This window comes from Anser cygnoides, chromosome 4, assembly GCF_040182565.1.
Source record: "Anser cygnoides isolate HZ-2024a breed goose chromosome 4, Taihu_goose_T2T_genome, whole genome shotgun sequence".
NCBI lineage: Eukaryota > Metazoa > Chordata > Aves > Anseriformes > Anatidae > Anser > Anser cygnoides.
In genome coordinates this window covers 46,399,411-46,425,731 of record NC_089876.1, presented here as the reverse complement: position 1 = coordinate 46,425,731, position 26,321 = coordinate 46,399,411, and the positions used below count along the sequence as shown (strand labels likewise).

Here is a 26,321-nt window from a genome sequence, read left to right as displayed (position 1 = left end):
AGATTTTAAAAATCAGAAGCATGGATTAGTTCATAACTAGTTTAATAGTAAGAAGCTGACAGAATCTATGCATGGAAAGATTGTATTTGCCCTGTGTTAGTCTTCCAGTCCTTGTCACTATTCCAGGTGACTATTACCATACTCAGTGGTCCTTCAGTCTGGCCTCTCATGACTAGTCTTACATTTTCACATCGTGCTTGTGTGAAACCACAAGTAAATACCTACCACTCTACACCCTTTCCCCCCCCCTCCTCCCCCCCCCCCCCCCCCCCCCCCCCCAAGGGCAAAAAAGTATATTCATTAATCTTTTAAATTCTCTCAGGTGTCCGAAAAGTTCCATTATTAATGGAGTTACACAAGTGAGTCAGCAACTTTCGTTTTAGTGTCAATCTATGTATGCAAGGTGAATGTTTCAAGAAAAAAGTTAGTTTCATTATTACTCGTATTTAGGAGTTTGAGGGTTTGGTTTATTTTTCAATATAGGAAAAGACCCCACAAACAGAAGGACTGTGATTGGCAAAGACATGAAGAGTATTTGTAAAGTTGGTAAAAATGTAAATATTTTATTATCAGGTTTATTACAGGTTGGGAAAAAAAACTATTGGCCTTTAACTGATGTAGTCCTTTACATCCATGTACAGACATTGAAAATTGGAATTAAATACTACTGAGTTAGACTGGCACAGTACATCTGTTCACACTCTCTTTTCCCAAGCATGTGGTCAAGATAACAAAATCAGATAACAGAGGAAGTCCTTTTGTTAAAATGTGTCATTATGAAAAGTGAAAAGCTGTGCAAAAACTCATTTCTATAGTAATGAACAATGCTTTATGGAAAGTTTCTAATAGTCAAACTAACAGAAGGTACTGATGATTTTTAAGTTTCCAGGCTGCATATTGTTTCTGTGTAATCTAATGAAAACAACGTGTGTTCTAGAAAGCCAAATGTTTTCTGATCTTGAAAGAAACTAGTGAATAGCTGTACATATATATATATATATTAAAAATATAAAAACATCAATAACATATGTAATGAGCTTATGTTTTAAGTATTCAGAATCATGGTATGGTTTCATATTTGTGGTGCAAGCTGGTATCGAATTAATCATCCAGCGTCTCTGCTTTTTCTTTGTTAGTTTCTGTCTGCGATGATAAAAACTACAGAAACTTCAATGTTAGAGAACTTTCTTTCTTACAAGGATTTATCCATGACACATTTTTGTTCTTTCATTTATCCGATTAAATAGTTTCAAATCTCTTTTTATCAAGTACTTGTCAAGCGTTTGGTACAGAAGCATGTTTTACCCTGCCTAGTTAATTAAGGTGACTGTAAACAAAAAGATGTACAATTCAAAGCCAAGCAGTGTTTCACACAAGGATGGAGGTGATAATAGCTTAATTCTTGCGTGATCTTTCCTGTCTTTGCCCTGGCTACTTTGGATTGACCTTGTCCACAATCTGATGACCTCCCTTTTGCACTCAGCCATTTGGAAAGTTGCTCATGCCATCGCTGGCCCTGAGGGTCTATCTGGGAGACTACTGATCCATTGACCCATGTCAAGACTGGGTTTCTGATCTACTGAGCTTGTGAGGGAGCTACATACTATACCCACTGTAGACAAAGCCAGTGGGGTAGTATGACTTTTTTCTACTTCTTAAGTGGCATGCAGTTTGTACTTGCTATATGGCAGACCAATTTTACACCAGTTGTTTGCTATGAAATACACTTCCTGAAGCAATTACATGTATTGATCCTTTCTTCACAGTAGAAGTAAATTCCCTAATTTAGCGGCTCAGTTTTTCTAAATCCATCAAATTGCCAAGTTTGTTGGGTGTATTTATGTCTCAACATCAAGTTCCCCTCAAAATTTGCCTTTAAAATTTAATAAGGGCAGAAATATATATACTATGTCGTAATAGGCTTTCTCTATTATTGTTACACCAGGATTTTGTAGACATTTATAAAAGTCTGTAAATAAGGTTCTAAAGCCATTAATTTAGGTATGTTTATGTATATCCTTGTATATATTTTACAAAATGAACAGCAATTTTTGAAGTTGCATATCTGACTGCAAAACAGAGAAATGTTCCACTTATTCAGGAGAAAATCCTTATTCTTTTGAACTTTTTTGTTTGTTTTGTTTTTGTGTATATGGAATTATGCGTGATTCTTCCCTGTAATTATAGACTGGACACATAATAGCGATAACTGCCTTTTAATGGAAGAAAGGTATTGTCTCAGTTCAGCTTTGACTGTTTTGTTTTTTTTCCCTCAACATATGGTGTAACTCCAGATAATTTAGACTTGACAGAAAATTTATTTCTAGGCATTGAATAAACCGTAATAGCTACTTTCACCCAAACTTTAGACTGCTGTTTGTGCATTAGCACTTTAAAGTTTGGATTGTGTTAAAATGTAAATGTTTCCCCAACTTCTTAACATCTTCAGTTGCCTATTATTTTTCACTAAGGATTGTTTGTATCATGTGATGTTCATTACTTTAGTTTTATAAATTTCTCTCTTGACAATATGCTACCAAAAAGCAATGTTCTGACTTTTTGGTTTTATAACATGTTGTGTCTTAGGTTTTTTTTTTTTTTTTTGTCATGTTATAAACACGATAAGGATTTATCATACACAAAGGTTTATATTTTAGAAAGTATGAAAGAATGGATTTCTCCCTTCTGTGTGTGTGTGGAGGGGAAGGAGGTCTATGGGAGGATTTTGTATATTCTGTCTCTGCCTAATGCCATTCTAATAATTATTTTTTAACATGACAAAGTATGTTCTATGACAGAATTTATAGCATGGCATTGTTTTTCATTTATATACAGGAATTGATTCCTGAATTCTATTACCTCCCAGAGATATTCGTCAACAGCAACAATTACAATCTAGGAGTGATGGATGATGGAACAGTTGTGTCTGATGTTGAACTTCCACCATGGGCCAAAACCCCAGAAGAATTTGTTCGCATAAACAGACTGGTAAGATGTCTCTCTTCTATTGTCTGTCAAGAAACATTTGTCTTGGAAGCTTTTTCTGAAGTAGTTTGGATCTTTGTAAAATACAGCTATTTATAATTTACACAGGGCTATGGCTGAAATAATCTGAAGGAATGGTAGATTTATAAATTTTAAGAAGGAAAAAGGCATATAGTATTGCTTGTTCTTTAGAATTGCTCAAAAAAGTTTGTATGTGGTCTAAACATGCATGAGATCTTGTTATTTTTATTTCAGCTCTTGTAGTTCTGAAGTGCTAATAAAATCATCACTTTACAAAAGATAAAGCTTGTTAATCATAGACATTTTTCACTCCAGTTATTTAAATGTAATTTCAGTGTTGTTTTTTATTATTATTGTTTTTATTTAAGTATCCACTTAACTCCAAAGTCCAGTAAATGCCTCAGGAGAGAAGGCTGCATTTTAAATCTCTGCCACCTCTTCCCTTTCTTCCATCAAAGTTACATTTTTCAGAACAGTTTTTACAAGGAAATCAAACTGAATTCTCCTTTATCTGCTTCATTCCCCAAACCTGTGTTACTGTTCTCTTCCCTGTTTTGGAAAATCCTGGTGTTAGCATTTCCTGTCTTCACTGTGTCCTCTGAGCAGTGTAATGATTTACAGAATAGATATTACAGTGTCGTTGTTGGCATCTCAGCACATTCACAAAGCTATTACATTAGGCTCTTCACAAAATAGAAAGATTCTGCATCAGTGGCACTCTAGAAATAAATAAATTGGAGAGCCTTTTTTAAATGAATCTTGAAAAATGAAGCTGCAGTTTTCATGTAGTAGTCAGCTACTTCTTTACAGCTAACTGGGAAATACTGAATTAAGGCATGAAAACTCCCAGAAACTTCACAGAAACCAGACTTAGACGTGATAATTCCCTGATATCCTTAAGCTAGAATATGGGAGCTGAAAAAGTCATATTGTTGGCAGAACATTGGAGCTTATATTAATAAAAATGCAGAGCAGTCAGTTCTGAACAAAGCTGTGATTTATAAATTATCAGTATGCTTCAAAGTGCACTTTTACTGGTGACATGATAACTATCTTCAGAGATGTTGTTTGGCCTATGTTTTTGCGGACTACTGATTGTGATGATCTTGCAGCAGTTGTACGGTGCACCATAATGATCACAAATTGTGTTAGGTGAATTCAGCGTTTGGCTTCATGTAGAAGTATGTTCAAGATGTATTTAAATGGGGTATAAAATGCGCTAACATTTAGCAGGACTACTTGGCAAACTATATTCAAACACAACATTTGATTTTACAGTTGTGCTGATTGATTGAGTTTGGCATGTGTTCATGATTCAGGATAATCTGAGAAATGAAAACCTTTGTTTTTAATCAGACTCGTCAAAGGCAGCCTTGGACCTTGATCTCTCACTACTGTGTTTTTTTAGCTTTTGCATAAAATATAGTTGTTATCCGGTTAATTACAGTTCTAACTTTTGCTACTATGAATGCAAGCTATTCTCCAGCTTCTGCTTCCTCCTCTTGTAAGATTTTAGCTCTTAATTTTCTTTTCTTCATTTTTAACCATGGTGCCAGGTTTTTCTCGCCCATACCTATCTGTACTTTCTGACCTACCTTTCCCTCATTCTTCCATCATTTTCCAAAATGTTTGCTACTAGTGTCAGCCTTTCTTGCAGCTCTCTGGTATCTCTCATGTGGGCTGTATTCTCTGGATTAAGTGCTTCTTCAGCAGGAATCAGCTGAGTTTCAATTACCACTGTTAAACTCTTGGACACAAATTGTAAAATCCCTTTAAAATCTTCTCTTAGAGAATACTAAACTAATTCCATGATCCGAGTGTATATTTTTTTTCTTTTTACGGACAATCTACAATAAGCACATCTTTATTTTGTCAAATTCTGAAAGAAGCAGTTCAGAAAATATTATGAGGGAAGTGCTGTTATATATCCACTCTTTCATTTAAAGAAAAAGTAATTTGGGGATTTGAAAAGAGTAGTACATTAACCACTGTATATTTGAATGATGAAGATTAAAACTACTTTAAATTACCATTTCGTAATTTTCCTCAACATTACTTATGAAATTGGAAGATCCTATTTATTATCTAAATATAATTAATAGTTCCTTCTCATTTAGGTTATTTTTCAAGTAATTGTTCATTAGTGATGTGACTTTTGAAACTATTTTAATCAAAAAGACTTTGCTAGTAATCTGCTTAAGGTCATAACTTCTGCTGTGAAAGTAGAACTTGCAGCACTTGTCGAGTACTTGAAGAACATACAGAAGTTACCATAAATTAAGGTTTTCAGAAACAATTTTTGCAAGAAAATGTTATTTTCAAGCATTGCATAATTGGACAAAGTAGAACTTTTTTTTTACAACTTGAGTTAATTTTGAAATTGAGAGATAATTACGAGGACTAATGCCTTTAAACTAAAAAAGGGTAGATTTTGATTATATATAAGGAAGAAACTCTTCACTCAGAGGGTGGTGAGGCACTGGAACAGGTGCCCGGAGAAGCTGTGGATGCCCCATCCCTGGAGGTGTTCAAGGCCAGGCTGGATGGGGCTTTGGGCAACCTGGTCTGGTGGGAGGTGTCCCTGCCCTTGGCAGGGGGTTGGAACTGGGTGGGCTTTAAGCTCTCTTCCAACCCAAACCATTCTATAATTCTATAATAATTTGTCAAATGACAGTATGTTGAAGTGTATCAAACAGCATCCCTTTTGGTGACACTTTATGTCACTGATACTGCTCCTGTATTTCAGATATCAAGTTTTGGTCAGTCTGGTAGCATTAAATTTAAACCTCAGTGCCAGTGAATTGTGTTAACAACTTTTATGTGACAACCTTATTCTGGTGGTGATGGCCATGTTAGTGCTGTTATGGATGATGCCCTCTGCAATCTGCTGTTTCTGCAGTGGAATAAAACTGAGAAAATCACATGTAAATATTAAATTGCTTTTTCTTGTTAATACTTAATGGATTTGATAACCTCAGCATCAAATTTTATTTTTGAGTAGAGTAGGAGTGTTTAGGAGGAATGCTTGAAGCTCAGTTTCTCAGAAATACTATCAAAAAAGCTTGCTACAATGTGTCATGGGCTGATTCATTCAGTTAATATTTCCTTATAGCGTCCTGTTTCAGACAAAATAGTGATTATAGCTTACAAAATGAGCACTTAAAATACTATCACACACACATATTTTTTCCCTTTGCATTTCAGTTTACCTCTTTAAGTCCACAGATCTTATACAATGATTTGAGCTCATGAAATGCATACTACTTTGATCTGTGACCTTTTTGTGGTGCTAATCGGGTTCCTGATATCATTATACCTTGCTCATTAATCATATTTCCTGCAGCCCGTCAGCCAGCCAGACAGCCCAAGCCCCTGTTTGCAGCCTTGTGTTGGCAGGTTTCTGCTTTTCCAGATTATTACAGTGTGATACTTTGGCGTCTCATAACCAGACCCACATCAAGCTGTGTGCTACAATTAAAGTCAGATGGTCCTCAGGTTGAACAGGGATATACTGTTGCAGCTGTCTGTCTTTCTGGAACAGACCAGCACGGGGAACAGATGATATGTAGGACAGTGCGTAATAACAGCTTGTACAGTACTGGGTCAATAGCAGGGGTTCAGAACATTAATTGACAGGCTGATAGCTGATTTAAAACTGATTCCCAACCTATTTTTAATTCTATAAAGTGTGTATTTTAGTTGAAATAGATTGTTGCGTGTCTTCTGTGCTTGCTTTGGGAGAAAAAGCAGAATGGTGTGTAATTAAAAGTGGATTTTGATTGATGGAATGTCATGATGAGCTCAATGATAGCATCAGGATGTCATTCTGAGCAATACAAAGAAATGTAAAATGCATGTATTGCATGTGCATATTTTTGGTACTTTCTATTAGTTTATGATAGCACAATAAAAATTATAATAGCACAAATTCATGAGAGTTGAGGGGAAGATATTTTTCTCTGAATAAGTCTACAGTTTGATGGATATGTGACCAGGTTTTTACTGAAACAGTCTGAAACATTAGTATATACCTCTAATACTCCGTATTATTTTTAATGCCATAGAGTAACTGCGAAGATAACTGAAAATATTTTTCATTTTTCCCAGATACAGTTGACAAAAATTGTATTATTGTATAATTGCATCATTATATATGTATTTGTGATAAGACTTACAGTATTAGTTTAACAATTCTTTTTAAATTGAAAGTGACGTTAAGTGACCTTACCTTCCTACCCCCCACAAAATCAGAAATATCATAATGTGATGCACTATTGCATCCTGTCTTCAGTATTTCAAAGTGAGTTATGCTATCTGGAGGCCATTAGTATTTGAGCAAACAGGGGAATGCTACTTTTATCTGATATCTTAAATGAATGAATAAATAAATAAATAAATTTTGTTGTTCGTCCATGTTTCTGAGAGGCATATAGGGAAAACAAGTGTAAACTGGGCAGGAAGAATATAAAGAGGTTGCTGTTCAGATGTTGTTTTGAAAAAAGAGATCTTTAGCAAAAATTATAGCAGTAGTTGATACATTTTTTTCAGGCATATTATTTCAAACTTAATTTTTCTGGGGCCTTTTGCTAGCTTCAAAGTCTTAGCTATGTTAGCTTTCCTCCTTCAGAATATTTTTCTGTTTTAGAAATTTAAATTCACCTATTGCAGTTCGTGATTTCCCATTAAAGCTGATAAAAATTTATCATGAACAACAGAGTAGGCATTTGCAAAGACCAGACACAACCCAAAGAAAAGTCACGTACTTCCACAGGGAGTCAGGAGTAGCTAAAAATCCAAATAAGGCAATTACATTTGTTCTAAACAGAAATGTAGCCTATTTTGTCCTGTCTTTGAAGGTTGGATGTCTGAATAGGTAAGAATTAATATAAAACTATTAATCAGTTGATAATAACTAAATTTCACACAGCTTTGATGAGCTTCAGCTTTTTGGGAATTAGATTGCTTCAATGATAATAATGTTGTTGAGGTCTGTCAAGACAGCTTTCCACAATATATCTAAATTTAAATATTTTTAGTGCTTTATTGCAGAGTTAGTCCTTCCATGATTAGCGGTTTATCCATTTTACTCAATATTGGGGAAAATGCAAGACAAATAAGGAACATGATAAGATTACTATGTTGGTTTGAAAGTTTTGAAATCCAATTTTCATATAATTGAAAATGTAGTGATTGGAAGCTAGGACGCTTTCTGATATAAATGAAAGCCTTAAAAACATAAAAGCAGTATAAACAAAATTTATCTTGACATAATAAGCAAAATGGAGAGGAGGGATAGGCCAGCCACTCACCCAAACTCAAATTTTAGAGGAGCAAAATGAATCAGTATTAAGAACCACCAACTGGTAAGAAGGATCTACGATCTGAATTAGAGGATCATTATCTGTCAAATATGGTGCATTATTTCTTAGCAGAGGCTGCTCCGCCTTATACTAGAAACCACTGAAAAAGCAACGTTCCCTGCCAGCTAGCACACCAAAAATACTCAGAACTGCAGTTTTTCAGAGAGTCTTCTCTCCTTTCCATGGAAAGTGAAATGATGTAAAAAACCAGGCTGGTTTCAAAACCATTATGCTACTTGCAATCTATTAAAACTATTGCTATTAGTCCAATAAAGATGAGAAAAAACAGTGCCTGCAACTTGGAACATACTGGATTTTTGTGTTCCCTTGGAAAAGTCTCTTGATGGTATTTTTCCTATTTCCACAGCAGTGTATTTACAGGTGTGTAAGGTGTAAGTTCTATAGCAAGTGCTGTAGAAAATCATGTGGTTATGAACAGTGTGAATTAAGGCACATGAGTGCAGGTTACTAGTAATAGATTGCTAGATGACTGGTAGCATATTGTTGATAAAGATTACTAGTTACATATGTCAGAAAGAAAAGAAGAAGGCTAAAATGGAAACTGGGTTAACTAGAAGCATCAGAGCTGCTATTTGTGCAAAACATACTTTGAAATTCTGGTTTAAGCAGGATTGGGTGTAATCTTAAAACGCTAGAATGCAGGTTGGTCTGTTTACACTGGGTGAGGAGGGTGCTTCTGGCAATACGAGCTGGTATGAAATGTTTACAGAATTTGAGCATACAGCAGAAGAGAGGAAAAAGAGTAGCTCTGTGAACTCATCACTTGAGCTCTTCCAGGTGATTGTTGGCATTTTGGATGTCTGTTTGCTCAGAAGAGAGGTGATGGATCATGGTGAAAAAGAAGAGCTTTGCTACTAGTTTTTTGAAACTCTTCACTTCGTTGAATGCATACGTTATTGAAGTGTTACACCCATTTGTATTTCTGATGTTTGGTGATTTCTTGTGGCTTTTCTGTGGAATCTACATCCATATGCAATGTAAGATTTATACAATACAATAGTCTCTGAAAGGAGGATATCTGTCAACTCTAGAAGCATTTTAATTTGTTTAAAAAAATTTCGTAGATTTATAATAGGAAAAGTAGTTTGGAAAGTCATCTGTAACTTTGGTCTTCTTGACAAATAGTTGTATTTCTATGCCACATACAGACATTTTATATGTGTGCGTAATGCATTTAAATTAAATATATTTAAATGCAACTTGACAATGTATGTTAAAACACTGTGCTACGTTTATTTTATCTTGCGTTCAGGCTGTGTCTATGAAGAAAAGTTTTGTGCAGGAGATAAGATTCCTTGTATCAGGCAAAATAAAGATTTACATTCATAGAAATCTCAGAAACTTAACAATCTAATTCAGAAAGTTGTCAGAAATATTACTCTTGAGTGGAGCCAGGGTGTGAGACATCTAGCCTAGCCTGCTGGCATATTGAACTCAGTACATTTACAAATTTGATATTATTTGACACAGTTTTTTCTTGTGTACAGAAACTAGGCATTACCATAGTATTGGGAAGCACAGGGGCTGCGCCATGTAAGTACTTAACTGGCAGAAAGTCTCTTAAACATTTAAAGAAATGTAGGATGGAGTGTAAATTTAAACATCAGTATTCCTTCTTTCCTCTAGCAATGCTCCTATGAATGGAGCATGAATTTCTGGTCATTGTCCAGCGATTCCTTTAAATTTGTCCATAACAAAACTGGCTTACACCTGTTTGTTTTACACCTGACCTAAGTGGTGTATTCACTTAATTGTGATAATATACCTATTACACTCATTTCTTACTGACCCAGCTACATGTATAACAATTCTGTAATCTGTATATGTCACTGCAGGATTTTTTGCACTGTTAGAATTACTTAAAAGACCTTTGATGTCTTCCATACAGAAATACCTGTGTGTAGGCTAGAATCAAGAAATAATGGATAATTTTAAGCAGTTTTGATTTAATTATATCATGTACAGATCTGATTATTATCATAGAAAGGTAGGGTAAGTAGACCCTGATTACTTATTAAGTACCTTATTCGGATCTCATCTGAAGATAAGTCTAGCTTAGCATTAGTAATGCCAACAGAACCGCACTTATGTGAAACCAGTGCAAGTGAAAAACTAATCTGTGGGTATTCTAAAGGAAGAATAGAAGGATCATTCAATATAAGGTATTTTTGAAAAGTAGAGAAGAAATATTTCTGAAGGAATATGATGTATGGGCTACCAGAAAATATTCTGAAAATCTGGGAATGATCAAAAGTAGACTAATTTTTCCGTGTGTACAATTGTACGTTATATTGACTCTCTGTGTATAAGAATAACATCTTTATTGACATGCTGTCTAAGAAATATGGCCAGAAATTCATGTCTATTTAAATCCAGTTCTGTTGGAATATTGTTTTTACTAATTTTCAAATAAGATTTTTTTATTGATTTAATTTGTAAAGGAAATTACTATTCAAAGAAAGTCAAATATAGTCTCCAAGAACATGAGGGAGGTAATGAAAAGTGAACTTCAGACATGCTTTTGAATAGAACTTGTTTTAAGAATGCTGAAATCGTTCAGTTTTGATTTAACACACATCAAAATATGCTAATATTGGAAGGTGGGGTTTGGATAGTATATGATGGGAAAACATTGAAAAGGTGTATCTGTAGGACAAAGTTAATGTATAGTAAAAAGCAAAACTGTAGTGATATAAAGACACTTTTACCTTTTCAATGAAAATAGTAATCTAGGTAGGACATCATCATTTGTTAGCAAAAGCATTGATCTCAGTTATAGCCAATTCAAATTGCAAATAAGAGGGAAAGTAGAGTTTGTAAAATGTTTTTTCCATAATAATCTCTTCACTATATCTTTGCAGTTTTTGCCCTCTTTTTAAACTCTGCCTACAAGTTACTTTATAGAAACTACAACTACACTCTGGACTTCAAGATTGTAAGCAGAGTAAAATAAAAAAAAAAAAAAAAGCATGTGCTTACATTGAAATCATTTTTGAAAGTCTAATAGATGCCTGTCTTTCTGAAAAAAAAGGTGGATTAATGAAATCTTGGAGTGTGATTTTCCCTTGGAGTCTATCTGCCTTTACTATAATAGAAAAAAAAAAAAAAAAAAAAAAAATCTAAAGAAGCTGGTGTCAAAATTTGCCAGTCTTCATCGTTCAAGGTGTTAAGTAATTCTGGCATAATTCTCTTACATTGAAAAAAAAAAACAAACCCACAAAACAAAACATTTTAAAAATCCTTTAAATTACTTGCTAAATCATTGTGATGCTAAATAATGATCAGTAATGCATCTGTGTTAGGGAAAGTCTGAGACTAAACACGAGAAACTAAGCAAGAGAAAAACTGAGTAGAATATCAGTACAAATATCAGTACAAATATTTTGAATGAGGGAAAAACGAGCAGTTAAATAGTAAAAAGAGCCAGGAATCATATAGAAGAGTCAAGAGAAAACCTGTAAACTAAAATTAGGGACATTCAAGAGAGTGATGAGATGCTGATTTTTAATAGAGGAAAAGATTCTATTATAGCCAAGATAAATATTAAAACATGGAGGAGAGTGATACGCAATTGAGAAAGATTACAAAATGCTAAACAATACCAGTTTGAGCATACACAGTTTAAAAAAGGAAAAAAAAAAAGGGAAAACTAAGGTGGGTAAATTCACTTTTATCCAAAAAAAGTTGTTTGGAAGCAGTCTAGACAATTAAATTTGCTTTCAACTCTTCTGTTGTTTGATGGTGTAGAACTGGTGTTTAAAAGTGAGTCCATGGAGGACATTAACGTTATTACTGTGTGAAATGAAGTGGGAAACAATTGTGTTGGAGCCATTGCCCCATTTAACAGGTGTTCACTAAATCCGTCTGTCTTCCCATTTGTCTGTTCTCCTAATGCTGTTGCCGGGCACTTCCTGCAAACGGTGTTGTAAGGTATTCTCTTGAAAACATATCAGGAATTTTGATTAACTTGGAAAAATGGCATCAGGAGCTCAGTATAGGGAAGGGAAAAAAGTTTGAAAATTATAGCAGTTTCTTACTTGATTTAGTAAGAGTTACAGTCTGTGATTGGAAGTTGCTTTGCAAAGAAATATCCAAACTTATTTTGCCTGCAAGGTGAAATACTGACGGTCAGGATTTCCACAGGACAGAATGTACTGGTGAGAGACCTGGTAGGATTGATATGCTGTTGCGTCTTTTTTTCAGTGTTATCTGGAAGTCTGTTTATAGACCATATGTGCAAATATCCTGGTAAATTTGAATTTGATGGGTGCTTTGTTTGAAATAAAGGATTTGTGATTATTCAAAATGTACAGAAATTTCCAATGTAGGTATTAGAAAAGAATGGGAGATTCTGTTAACATTCACGAATGTGGAGCTGTGGAGAAATAAACTGAGAATTTGTGGCCTTCAGCTGAAGTAGGGGAGGGTCGAGAAAACATGGCCATCTGTGCCCTATGTGGAAGGATACAAAAAAAGTCATCAGGGGCTTTGCTTTCAGTGCCTTTCTCTGGCAAGGCTCCACTTTTTGCAAGCCTGGGTTGGGGAACAGTAATGTTGCTAAAACCATCTGGGGTATGGAGAAAGCTTATGACAAATGATATAGAGGCAGGAAATATTCTCAAATGAAGAAAGTTTATCCTCCCTAGAAGAGAGGAGAATAAGGAAAAGCATAGAAAATAATGAACGGTGCTGAGAAGGTGCATCAGGAAATGACATTCTCTATTTTATAACATAAGGATGTAAAGGTTGTTCGTGAAAAATAAAATCTTGCTACAAGGTAATATTTTTCAGAGAGTATGCAATTAAACTCAGGAACATTAAGGGGAACAATAGGAACCAGAAAAGAACTGTGGACTTTTATAAAAATAAAAAGATTATCTATTTTATTAGGCGGTACAAAACATGCAAGTTGAGACACAAGATCTTATGTTCAGTGGCTAAGAAGCCCTACAGGAATATATGAGCATTTCATGACAGAAACAGTACTCACCTCTTCTTGCTCCAATAAATAGAAGTATCTTTTTCTTAACAGTATCGTTAAATGCTACTTAAGCCCTGTACAACAGGCCCTCAGCCTCTACAGATAGGAGTCTGAAGACACACTTCCACAAGACAGGATTTACAGGGCATGCAGCTAAGCAAAGTCCTCCTTCCTGTCCCTCACCACATTTCCCCATCTGTGTCTTCAGTCAGGAACAAGCATTTGTGAGGTTGTACTACAAACTAGATCACTGAGATGATTTTTTTTCCCCCTAACCTGGATTATTATTTTAGTGATCTTTTTTACAATATTGTTCTACTGGCAGTCGCATTAGCACAGGCATTGGCATGATCAGCTGCAATGCCGTGCGAGTACAAACATTTTGAAATGGAAACTTCTTTAACTGTTCTCTCTGCCAAAGTCAGTATCTCAAGAAACTCCAGTCAGCAGCGCAGACTTGCAGAGCTAGGCAAGCTCCAGTCAGCCGTGTTTCTGGTATGAGTTTAACTACAGCAGCACAGCGCTCTGCAGGGGGTATCATACTGCTGCGCGAGGAAGTGTAATGTCAGGCTCATGATGATTATGCGCTTTTGCAAAAGCAGTGGGTGGAAACTGATGGAAAAGGCTGCTGCACTCTAGCCCATCTGCTCAACATCAGCGTCCTGCTAGATGTTCCTCACATCTGCCAGTTGTTACCCTTTAATCTGAAGTTCAGGTATAGCCCTTTTGGTTTAAGGAGAGGCCAGTCTATAGCCCATCAGTCATGTAGGAGGATGTATTTAGCAAAACAAATGCAGGCTTTTGGCAATCAAGGTCATGCTCACCTGAGTAATTAATGTACTGGGCAGTCTGTTCCTTTGGTCAGGTGGTTGGTCTGCCCTTAAGTAAGCAAGGACGCTGAATTTCTTTTTCAGTGTGTGTTTGTTTTTGGAAGTAATTTGAGAAAACACATATCTCTTATGCTGCAATTTTTACTCTCAATCCTTATTAACAGGGTGTATATGCTAGCTGCTAGGCACCCCTTTAGGTACTTTCTTCCTGATCTCTTGAGCTGCATTTGTAATGTTTGCTAGGTATATAGTCAACTACAGAACCAAATCAAGTAAAAGACTGGTTTTAATTTCCTTAATTCAGTCTTGCATAGCTATGGATACTGTATACTCTGCAATTCAAACCACTGTAATGTTTCTGCTTTTGAAGCATGAAAGTTCCCTCTACAGTAGAAAACTGTGGAAAAACAAATTTCCAGTAGAATTTCTTACACCTGTGCTTGTGCTTACCTGACCCTTTCCATGGTAAGTTTAACAGTTGAAAAATGTTTTAGCTGTCTAGCTTGGTTCAGTTAGACCAAAATATGCTAGAAAGCCCTCATTTGTTAGTGTCTGGAGCAAATCTGAATAGCAGCAGCTTCTGGCAGAGGGGAGCTTTAATGAGCAACAGAGGGCAGGTATATCTTCCACTAGTGCAGCTGCTTTGTAGGAGGATATTGCACAGTGTCCCCATAGAAGGATAAAGTTCAGGTTAACTCAGAGAAGGCTCTAGAACCAAACTAGCCTGGCTTATTTCTTTTTGGAAGTAATTTTTCCTCCATCCTAAATATTAAAGTTTGAAAATGAATCTCCAATATAGTAATAATATGAAATCTATCTATCCCTCAGGATTTATTTTTTGTTTCTTTCCATTCTGAAGCTTTATTTCCTCTTTGGATTTTATTTAGGTAGAATAGTATTGCTAATAAAGAGCAACAGCTTGTAAAGCAAGATTAAAGATATTTGTAATAGCAACAATGTAATTGACATTCAAAGAGGTCATAAGCAGACAAAATTCTGTACAGATAAAGTGAGATAATGCTCTCTGTGAGTTTCTTTGTGTTTGTCCTTGTCTAAGTTGGCAGGATTTACCCTGTTTCTCCAAGCCACTGTTTAAGAAGAAATTTTGGATCTGATCCAAGTTAGTTGTTTGCAGTGAAAGTTGCATTGGGTTCATAAAAACATGAAAGGTTCAGCAGCATGCAAGTAGTTTAGAGGAAGTTGATTACAAATACTGCTAAACTCAAGTGCTTCGAGTTTCCCAATGTGAATAATGAAAGTAGTGTTGGACATTTCATTTACAATGACATTATTTTTAAGTAATTAAAAATACAACATTCTCCATTGTTTAAAAAGAAAACAAACAAACAAAACCAAACCTGAGACATTGTGTCATGTTTTTGGGAATGTTCCAAAGAGTATACCTAAAAGAAAATGGTGAAAAGTATCCTGTTTCTAAAAATCTGTGAAAATTTTCCTACACCTATAAATCAGAAGAGTCCTTAAGGGCAGTGAAGCCCCTAATTGCTACTGACATTATCTCTTGCCATCTGCTTTCTGAGGCAGAATAAGAACTTTGTAATGAGGATTAGGAGTGGAAGATGGTGAGAGCATGCTCCAAGTGTTGCTGGAGCGTTCTCTGCTTTTCATAGTAAATCACATAATAACTTTTTTTAATAGAAGGTTTTGAATACATTTTGCCTTAACTAATGTAAATAAGCCAAGAATTAAATTTTGCTGCATTTTTTTTGATAGGGCTATCTTATTTATAGTCAGTTAATTTATTAAACCTCTCTTAAAGATACTAAAAACACATGAACTATCCATACTGCAGTGGACTTGGACGTCTGAACTGTCAATATCCTGCCTTCAGACTGATGCAAGCACATCATGCAGGCATGCCCTTGGGCTGTATCTACACCGGAATTAAGCCATGATTAAAATCCATTCCAAGGCTGCATACAAACATAACTCACATACAGTCTCTTTTAAGCCTGGTTTTACTGCTAGTATGGACAGATCTGAGCCATTCTCAGTTTTTCAGCAGACTGTGCTTCTCTCTCTTTCTCTACACATTTATTGAACTCTGTCCCAGTTGCAGTTTGCCCTGTATGCATTAGTGGTTTAGAGTAATTTTAGAAGAGAACAATTTTCAGATTAATTCTTTTGGCTTTGGATGCTTCTTTTCCGAATAGAGAGGTTCATATTTTATTGTAATAACCACAGATGACCACTTAATGGGAAATTTCACTTTGAGTTGAGATTTCTCCCATGGGACATGTCATCTAACCTGATTATGACCCATTTGCAAGCCCTTGTACCCAAGGTGTAATAGCACGCTGACTTGTGTTGTTTCTACCTACCACTCTGATATTGTGGTTATATAGAAAATGGCTGTGAGCTGGGCTGTGCTCTTGAAATGAGTAAATTCCAAGTGCTCAGGAATCTTTTTATTTTTGTTTTATTTTCCAGCTAGATCAATACAGTCACATTAGCTCAGTTTCATATCTGATACTGTAAATTCTGCTGACTTTGGTTTGATCTGGACATCTTTCTGTTGGAGCATATATACAGCATTATCCCCAGTTTGGTTGATCTGGTGACAAGCAAGCATGCTAGAGGATCAGATTAGATTGCCTGGCAAGCGGAGTCTTGCCCTGGTCTGCCAGATGGCCACCTCTGTTATATGTCAGTTTTCTCACTTCCCTAACAGGAGTAAGTCCCAATGTAGGAGGAAGTTACAAAAATTTTTTACATTGGTATTCTGTCAAGTGAGCCTTGAGGTTTCCTAGAGCTGGAAGCTTTCTCTAATTATACATCCTTGACTGAAAGATTCTTCTTTTTCCTGCTCCTCTTATAATGAGATTTACAATGTTATGAGAAGTGAGAGATAAGTGAGCAAAAAATACAGCCAAGATAGCCTCCAGAATTTGCCACAGGTCAGTTACGAACTGCAAAGAAGTACTGCAGTTTCAAGTCCAAAGATCATTTTCTGCAAAACACCTAGAGAAGGTGGTGGCACATGAGTAGTGAGAGGGAAGCTTAGTGACTGAAAATGGTGGTACAAGCAGAGAATTTCACAAGAAGCTAGTGAGAAACTACACTGAGGAATGAAAAGATTGCCAGATCTGTTCAATTCTTTTGGAGCTTTTTTGTTATTGTATGTAAATACAAAAATGACAGGATACAGAAGGGGTGGATAAATCAAGGCAGCAGTCTCCAGTGATTACATGAAGATCCCACTTCAGGAACCTAAAATAAAATCTAGTTGATATCTTCCTGAAATCTTAGGTTCATTTATTAGGTGTGAAGTTTGTAATGAAAACTGATCTCAGCTAGAATATTAACAGAACTCCTTTGGTCTCCACAAAGGACCAATTCCTGAACTTTTCAAAAATGTGTATTTTTGTAGCAGTTATGGGAAACGTAAATGCTCCTGTTAAATTTTAACAAATTTTGGACGTAAAATATATCACAATGGTATAAAAGGCTGGGATTATTCTTAGTAAAAATCTTTTTCTAATCTTATTAACAGAGTGACTGTTACAGGCCCTTAAATGTCCTACATGTGCTAAAAGTGATAAAAATAAAGCCTGGCAGAGTTTAAAAAGTGCAGCAACCCTGCCAAAATATAGAGTATCATTTGTAGATCCCAGTCCGATTATATAGGTAGTACCTTATCATTGCATTACTAGTAAGATGAATGTAGCCTCTTTTTTCTTTGTCCCTTAAAATTCCATTTTGGAACTGAAATGTTAGGATCTGTGAAACTCTTATTTTCAGAAGATTCTCTTAATTTCAGAAAATTCTTATTTTTCAGAAGATGTCTATAATACCTTAAGATAAAAATCATAGCGGACTTCATTAACAGAAAAGGTGACTGAAACACATGGCATTTTTAATATGCTGCTTGAGAACAGAACCGCCCTTTTCACTTACCTGATCACTTCATGCATGTTAACTTTCTATCTTTCAAGCAGTGGAGTGTAAGCAAATTTCAGGAATTTTTAATGTTCTTGGACTAGGCTGTACATTTGTGACCCAAGGATTAGTAGATAGAGGGTAATACCTCTTAATTTGAGGTCATGAATGCTTAGCAGTCATGTGGTGACCTTACATTCATTACATGTTTGAATTCACATCATTCAGTTGTTTGCTGTGGTAGCTGAAGGGCCTTTCCACAAAGTCAGCAACAGGAAAACATTTTAAGAAAGTGTATTGTGGTTGTGAATTCTTTCAGAGCTATGATACTACACCACCTACTGCTTTGTGTTTTTTAATGAGTTTAGAAATCAACTGCAGATTGCATAGACATGTTCTTTATGCCTTATAACTAAAGTGGTGCTTTTTTTTTTTCTCTCTATAGCTTTTATGGAATAAGTTTATGGACTTAGAGTACTTGAAAAACAAAATACCTGTATTCCATTATTCATTTCCCTTATGCTTAAACACATAGCCTCTAGCTAAATGATCACCTGCTTTTATTTTTCTTCAGGCTGTGTTCAGTCTACAAGATGAACGGGGCTTACATAATGTCAGTATTTTTTCTCTCCATCCTGTCATATATATATCCTTGAGCCCCTTTTACTGAACACTGTTTGAACCCTGTACCTGGTCTTTTCTTTAATACTCACTGCTGTAGTGTCTGCATTATCCACAAACATTAATAAGTTTACCTTTACGTGATCCTTAATGAGGAAGTTGTCTAATGCCCATTTTCTACCTGAAGAGGAAGCTAATGTTGATCTATCTCACACCTACTGATTGTGGGTGTCTATTTTGAAAGTGTCGGGAGGTGACATTTTTGAGAGCATTAAGCATCCTGTAAGTTCTGAAAGAAAAGATGAGATGTGTTAAATTTGGGGCAGTTCTCATATGCTTTACCGTTCAGTCCAACAAATAGCTGTGTTTGTACTCAATTAGGGTATCAGGGATGAGTAGGGTGACAAGGCAGTTATTATTACAGATAAAACCTAAACAAATCTTATCCTTAGCATGAAATACAGTGAAAATAATCATGAACTGTTTGAGAAACCTATGAATCAATTCATATATCCCCAAAATATAGATTGTTTCAGTAATGAGTACTTGCAAAAAGGTTAATGTAGTTAACTTAGAATTAGTTGACAGTCCTGTAGGAAGAATGAAATCCAGCTTTCCAGGAAAAGTTTAGTTATTTTAACACAAAAGTCTTTTAAATATCTTTAAGAAGAACATAATCACTCTCTTGATGGAAAAGAAGAGAGATGAAACTCTGCTCTATTGTTTTATGAGGTCACCATGTGGAAGAGATCTTAGCAGTCTTTACATGATACAAATAAGTGGACTCTGGATTTTTAATATTACTTATTGTTGGTTTTCATGAAGATACGGATTTGTTTATCTATGTCCAGTATGATTATTTGGCATTCCGTGAAATGATATGGGATGGTAAGATTGTGCTGAAGACCAACATGCTAATAGAGTACAGTGCCAAAAATGGACAAAGATATATTTCTGAGGGTTTTGAAGTCATATTTTTTCTTATATATGACATTTCCTATGTCTTGGTCTTAAATTAAGGTGAAATTTTCAGTATACTTGCCCTTTTTCCATAACAGGCTAGGTGTACAAGAAAACTTACATAAATATGGTAGGTGGATTTTTTTTTTTTTTTCCTTGCAGTCTATGTGAGGTTGGGTTGATTTGTTTTAACAGAGGAGGATGAGAAAGAATTAGCTATATGTTTTCAGAAATTTCAAGAGAAAGCAGAAATTCCTTTTAGGTGAGAGTGGATGCTTGTTTTGATGATGATGATGATGTTTAGATGAGAGTGGATAGTAATCTACAGAAAGGATTTTGATTTTTCCAAGGAAAATCTATAAATTTATCACTCAAAATAAGTAACATGCAGTAAGGCAAAAGAGGTTACTTCCTGTGACTTACACTGTCAGTTTGTATTTTCTTAGGTGAAATTATTTTATTGTGTAGAAATATTCTGTAGGCTTCTATTAAGAGCCAGAAACACTGCCAGAACAGATGAACTGAAAAAAGATAATGAATCTGCCAGACCCTACCTACAAAGGTGAACGTTCCATAAGAAGTCACATTAACCTGGAATTCCTGAATTTTTCAGACAAAAGTTTTGTTGGGAAAATTATTCACCTACTGCAGTTGAGAGCTCAAAACCCTTGTAAAAATTCCAAGGTCTCTTTCTGCTGCATAAGAAAAGACCTGTGACAGTGACTTTCAGCTTTTTTTTTAATTTTTTTTTTTCTCTGGGACCCTGTGAAATGTTCCATTGAAGGTTCATTTTCCTGTATGGTGAATTTAAGCCAGCAGACAGTAAGCCAACCGACTTGCCTTAATTACCCTTTGTGGTCTCTTAGAAGTAGTCCATAGACCAAAGGCAACTGCAAACCACAGGTTGAAAACCACTGATTTAAGGAAGTGGCAGTAGTTAATTGTTCGCGTGTCATTGTTAAAATGAGCATCAATTCAGTCTTGTGATGAACCGTCTTTTTGCTGTGACTAGTGATTATGGTTTTGTAGCGGTGTAATTGCTAGTCTAATAGAGGTAACTGAGGTTAACAGCAGAGATAAGTAAATATCATAGAATGATTTCCTGCCTTTATCCCGGTGACATAGCAAATATATTAACAAATCCAAACATTCCTCCAAATTTATTATGCCCTTAAGGAGGATATTTGAGCTTTACTAATATGGGACAGATTCCATGCCAGATCAGCCCCAGTAAACATAACTTTCAGGCGGTAGTTTGTTTTCAGAGGATTATCCCATGAAAACTTGCGCAGGGTTTTAGACATGTAAAGAGCTACAGGAGCTTTTATTAACCGTAATAATTCTAAAGATTTTCCTTGTTGATACCGAATGTAGACCTGTATGACATAGTTGCTTGCTCTGGTTGAAAAATAGTGCTAATTGTAAATTGCGAATGAGTCTGTGGTCTGTAAAAATAGCTATAATAAATTATAAGGCATGTGTTGTGCTATTTTTAATACATTCATTTTCCAACCTATTTTTGAGCTGTTTCATCTCAGAAGCGAGGGTTTTTCTGTTACTGAATAAAAAGGGGCTTATCAAATTGGACAGAAATATGTGGTTGTGTCTGTGTTTGGTATCTTTGCTCCTTTAGCAAGTGTTGAGATTGATTTAAAAAAAAAAAAAAGCCAAAGAGGAGGGAGATAGAAATGGCTGCTAAGTACATCCCTATTTGCAGGGAAGCCTGCTGCAGATCTCGTACTCGCGTACCTGACAGGAGAGTGTGCTGGTTCCACGTGTTGGCAGTGCCTCCGGACACAGGATAGCTGTTGATTTGTTTGGGGCACGGAAACCTGGACCTTGTAAGCCAGCAGACTGGGAAGGAGCAGTGTGCTATCCTCCCCGGTGAGCCAGCCGTCGTGACAGGCACCGGGGCACTAGACATCTCTGCAAGAAGTAAACTCGGTTTGATTAGTACAGCATGAGAAACAGCTTATCTCGCAGGTGAATATTTACAGCGCTCGCATTAATGCTTACCCTCACAGAGTAAGCGGTCATTGCTTTTCTGGGGACGGGATTCAGGTACTAGGAAAACTGCAGAGCCCCCCGCCTTTCAGTGGCAGGTATGGCCATTTTTAGTGCTTCTCCAGACGTTGTGAAGGATAATCAAAACAGTGGTGGCATATAATTTACTCCAAGGCATTTCATTATTTAGATGGCTGTGGAATGACCAAATCCAACTGGTATGCAGGTGGTGATCTGGTAGTTTTGAAGCAGATGCAGTTTTATAATGCAGGTTTCAGTTCATATACTGGAATGACTTAAAACAGCTATACTTTTTTCCCAGCAAGCTATAAATGAGTCCTTGGTTTGCAGTTGTATTCAATTATTTTAAACCTATTTACAATGTATTCTATTGTAAAGCTCTGACCTTTGATCTCCAGAATGGGTGCATGTCTTTTGTGGGAAGCAGGAAGTCTTGGGGCAAGTGACACTTGCAGCGCAGTTTATTTTACTTAGACTTTGATTTCCCCCCTCCCCCCTGTTTCTAGAACTGAAGACAAATTTCTGTTTCTATTGGATTATAAACAGGTTCTGGATAGCTTCAGCTGCTGCATAGTGCAGTGATATTTTAATTTGCTGGGTAGACATGTTTACTGTGTACTGTGTAGTTTATGAGTGTTACCATAAATGAGGTAATCTTGCATCTTGGTTTCCATGTGTGAAACATTACATGAGCTAATGCAGCTGCACCACTGCTTGCTGGATATTAGTAGACTTTATTTGGACATAAAGTTTATACTGAACTGCTTTAAATATTTGTGCTAAAACTGGTAGTGCTGCTTTTTTAATGTGTTTTATATGACACTGATGGATGCCAAATTTCACAAAGCAACGTACGAATGTATAGTGGATTTCTGTTTTGCGCCCCATTGTTCTTAGTAATGGAGATTCCAGAGTGAAATAAAATTAATGACAACATTTTTAATTTATGTTCAGTTAGTGTTTCAGGGACTGGTTCATATTAAGTATACGTAGGAACAGTAGCTTCATAGCATACTGTAGCAGTCTGAAAAACATGCATGTTCTCTCCAAAATCTGGATTTGGAATTTGAAGTGACATATGTGGGTTGGGAGAATACAGAGAGAGAAAGTTGATTTTTGCTCAGTGTTTGAAGGAACATGTACAGATTTTTCTGTTGTTTAGTTTTACCTAGCAAAGATCTTTCAATTGTTGTGTTTTATTTTAAAAGTCTACGAGTTTAGCATCTGTGGCCGTATTCGTTTCACTTAATTAAAAATATTGCACATTTTCAGTTTATGTAGCTAGTTAGGAAGGTGAAAGCTGTTATACACAGTAAGCTATAAAATATGTCAGTGTATTTTGCTAACTCAGGTATTAACACTTGCATGTAATTTCTTGCGTTGAACTTAATTTACGTTCAATTTTATAAGTCAGAATAATGGACGCCTGTATAAAGTACATTTTAAAAGACACTAAAAATTATTTTGTGTGATTAAATACTAAAGAAACAGGTATATAGGTTTTTGTAAGCAACTTTAAAAGGGCTTTCTCCTTGTGTTCTGAAGATCTCCAGCATTATCTCACAATTTTCTTGAAATAGAATTGAAAATTATTATTATAACTTCTTCCATAACATCTGTTTCATTACCAAAGTTCATCTTTAAGCACTTACTTGGGAAAAGTAACCAGTTTTTCAATGAGCACTGGGTCTGTGGAAACCTGATTTTCTACGTACATGTCTCCTTAATTTCCTACCCTTGGTCTCTTAGGAAGAAGTCCAGCTTCTCCCAGATATTCCTAGGGACACTGCGACAGGAGAAGTGCCACCACATTTGGTGGCTACTCAGAAGCTCTGTTGCTGCTAATGATGTGGCTGACTAAGGGGATACAGCCATGGGAAAAAAAAAAGAAAAGGCAAAAACAAAACAAACCCTGTGCCAGTGGCGTTGTCTTTGAGACTCCTGCCTATCTTGCCAGTCTGAAATAAGCTAGAGATTTCTGTGTTACTAAAGGAAGGATGGACAGACAGATGAATTGACAGGGAACGTAGCACTTAAGGCTTATTTTGTTAGGGAAGAGTTAAAAATCAAATCTGAATTCAGTATTTGAAGCTATTGTGGTTCCTGCATAAGCTGAACTGACCAAACAAGCTTTAAATCAGCAAATGATTCCCATGAATTTTACAACTGGGTTTGTACCAGTACTCGAATATTCCTTTCTTGTATTTTTGATTGTTAATTTTTTTTACTTTTAAGATGGGTACTCTGGATATTTTTGTTTTGTGTGTGAATTATACTTAGTTTCTTACAGTATTTTTCCTCCTTACGTGTATTAGTCATGATACATCTAACCAGAGGAATGTAGGATTATTTTGTGCAGTTGGAAAAAAATGAGTGTATGGCATGGTTTTGTTTTCGTTTTGCCAAAGTCCAAGCTTGTCTAGAGAGCAAGTTGTTGGGAATTAGGTATTAAAAAAGAAAAGGCTTGCTATAGAAATAATGAAGTCTTTTATAACAGAAACAAATTTTTGAATTTTAATCATTGTTAATATTTCTGTTTAATGCCCCTGTGTATGCTGAGATTAAGGCTTATGTAAATCTAGTTGCTTGTTTTCATATCTTTATTAATTATGTGAATTTTAGTGGGTATATTAAACAGCTTGTTTCACTTGAATGGACCAGCAGCTGTCAGGCCTTTGAAAATGTTCGTTAGTATATGTCTCACCCAATATAACATGAGCCTCCCACTGTTTTACGTAGAAGGTTATATAGAGAAGTTAGTCTACAATCACTTTTTACTTGTAGTTTCCAGTAAATCCTTTCTTTGAGGTTTTTATATTTTTCATCTCCAAAACAAAACAAAAAACAGGCTTTCTCATTTTAAATTTTCTAATTATTTGTGTTTTTCCTTAAGGTGTTGTTTTTGAAATTATTAGTTTGCATGCATCTAGGTTTTGTCATTTATTACTTTCTAAAGGAATTCTCTAAATTTGTGGTTGAAACTTGGAATTCTGAAGCCCCAAAACTTCCTAGGCAAATAATAGTAATACCATCTTTTGAGGTCCAAAATTTTCAATAGTGATTTTCAACTCTCAACTCTTCCATAACAGTAAAGAACGAATTGTGGCTTATGGGGGCTGGCAGCTCAGCCCCTCTCTGTCCTCCTCATCGCCTTGATCTGACTGACTGTCTGAAGGAGCGAGGGTCGCTGTCTTCTGTTCTTCCCTTTTCCCTCCTGCACTGTGTCTGCAGCACAGTCACAGCTACTGCCCAGGACTTGTGCCTGATACAGCATACCTTGTTCTGCTGGATTTACACGGTTAGGCAGCTTTCTGGTCATTGTAATTCTGAAATTTCCTACTCCTTGGCCCATTTCAAGGCTTTTTGCTGTGTGGTTTCTTAATGCCTGCGCGAGTTTTGTACAGAACTAAATACTAAACATTACATTGTAATGTATCATCTCATGACAGGCAAATGACTGGAAAGCAAACACTGAAACACAAGACAGCTGATGAAGTTTCTGTCCATAGCTGAATCACAAGCTTTTAAGGGGGATTTTTTTTCTAGAAATGCTTTCGTTTCTCCTTTTGTGCATATAATATAATATTGAATTTCTTACATATCCTCTGCTCAGGACAAATAAGATAACTGCAATACCTAAGAAAAAAATAGCACAGTTTTTAACAACTTTTTACATTTTAGTATTTCTAGGTTTGCAAAGTTCAGGAAAATATTTTATCAACTTCTCAACTTTAAGTTCGGGGAAGAAACAGACATAGTTATGTCAAACAAGAATCCATACAATTTTAACTGTCATCATGTCTGGATAAGCATGATTTTTCCCACATATACACTAGTATTTTTGCAGCTCTGAAGTTTTTATCCTCCTATCTGCAAGTGTGTGTATGTTTGTGGGTACACTAAGCTGAACATTCGCTGTCAAAGTGTTCAGTGTTGCCAATAATCATACACTAAAAATTTCATGTCAGCTCACCACAATAGGGCTTTTCATGTGTAATTTGAGGGATAAATCAGTAATTATGCATTTAATTGGCTAATAAATCTTAGCACGTTTTCCTTATTTTCTGTATTGCTACGCTAAATCTTTATAATGTCTGTTGTGTTTTTGTATAAAAGAAAACTACATGGTTTATATGTAGTGTGTGTACAGTGCATGAGTGACATAAATATGTAAAGCCTTCTGTGGCATTTACTGTGTTATGTGAGGAGCTCCTGTGACTATGTGCTTAAGGATTTTATAAAAATGAATGTGATTTTTAAAGGAGATACTGAAGTTGTAAATTTTGCACTATATTTTGTATATATTTACTATGTAAACATAAGGATACTGTAGCTTGCTCAATCTGAAATGAATTTACAACAAAACATGCAGTAGAACTTTTTGAAATGTCTGCATTTGTCGTTTTAGTTGTTACAGTATTGATTCTCAGATTTTTGTGATTAATCCTGTTAATTTTCAAAGTAGCTATTTAGCTATTTTTTTAAAGAAAATCTTGGACAGGGGATTTATTTTAATGCTTTAAAATTTGAGAAAGGCTTTGTGTAGCAGAATCTCTCTGTGTTGTTTCCATTAACAGTGCAGTTTATTTTGAGTTTTGAAGTCAGTATTTCGAGTTT

The 26,321-nt window shown here is 35.7% G+C and overlaps 1 protein-coding gene across 4 annotated transcripts in view; it reads left to right on the top strand.

The window, feature by feature from the left end:
* Window positions 1-26,321, top strand: part of LRBA (LPS responsive beige-like anchor protein) — a 397,410-nt gene that overhangs the window by 296,216 nt on the left and 74,873 nt on the right. For all 4 annotated transcript variants that reach the window (XM_066996727.1, XM_066996728.1, XM_066996726.1 and 1 more), the window contains one exon: window positions 2,836-2,988. In XM_066996727.1, the coding sequence (XP_066852828.1) occupies window positions 2,836-2,988 (153 nt within the window). The remainder of the gene's footprint in view (window positions 1-2,835; window positions 2,989-26,321) is intronic.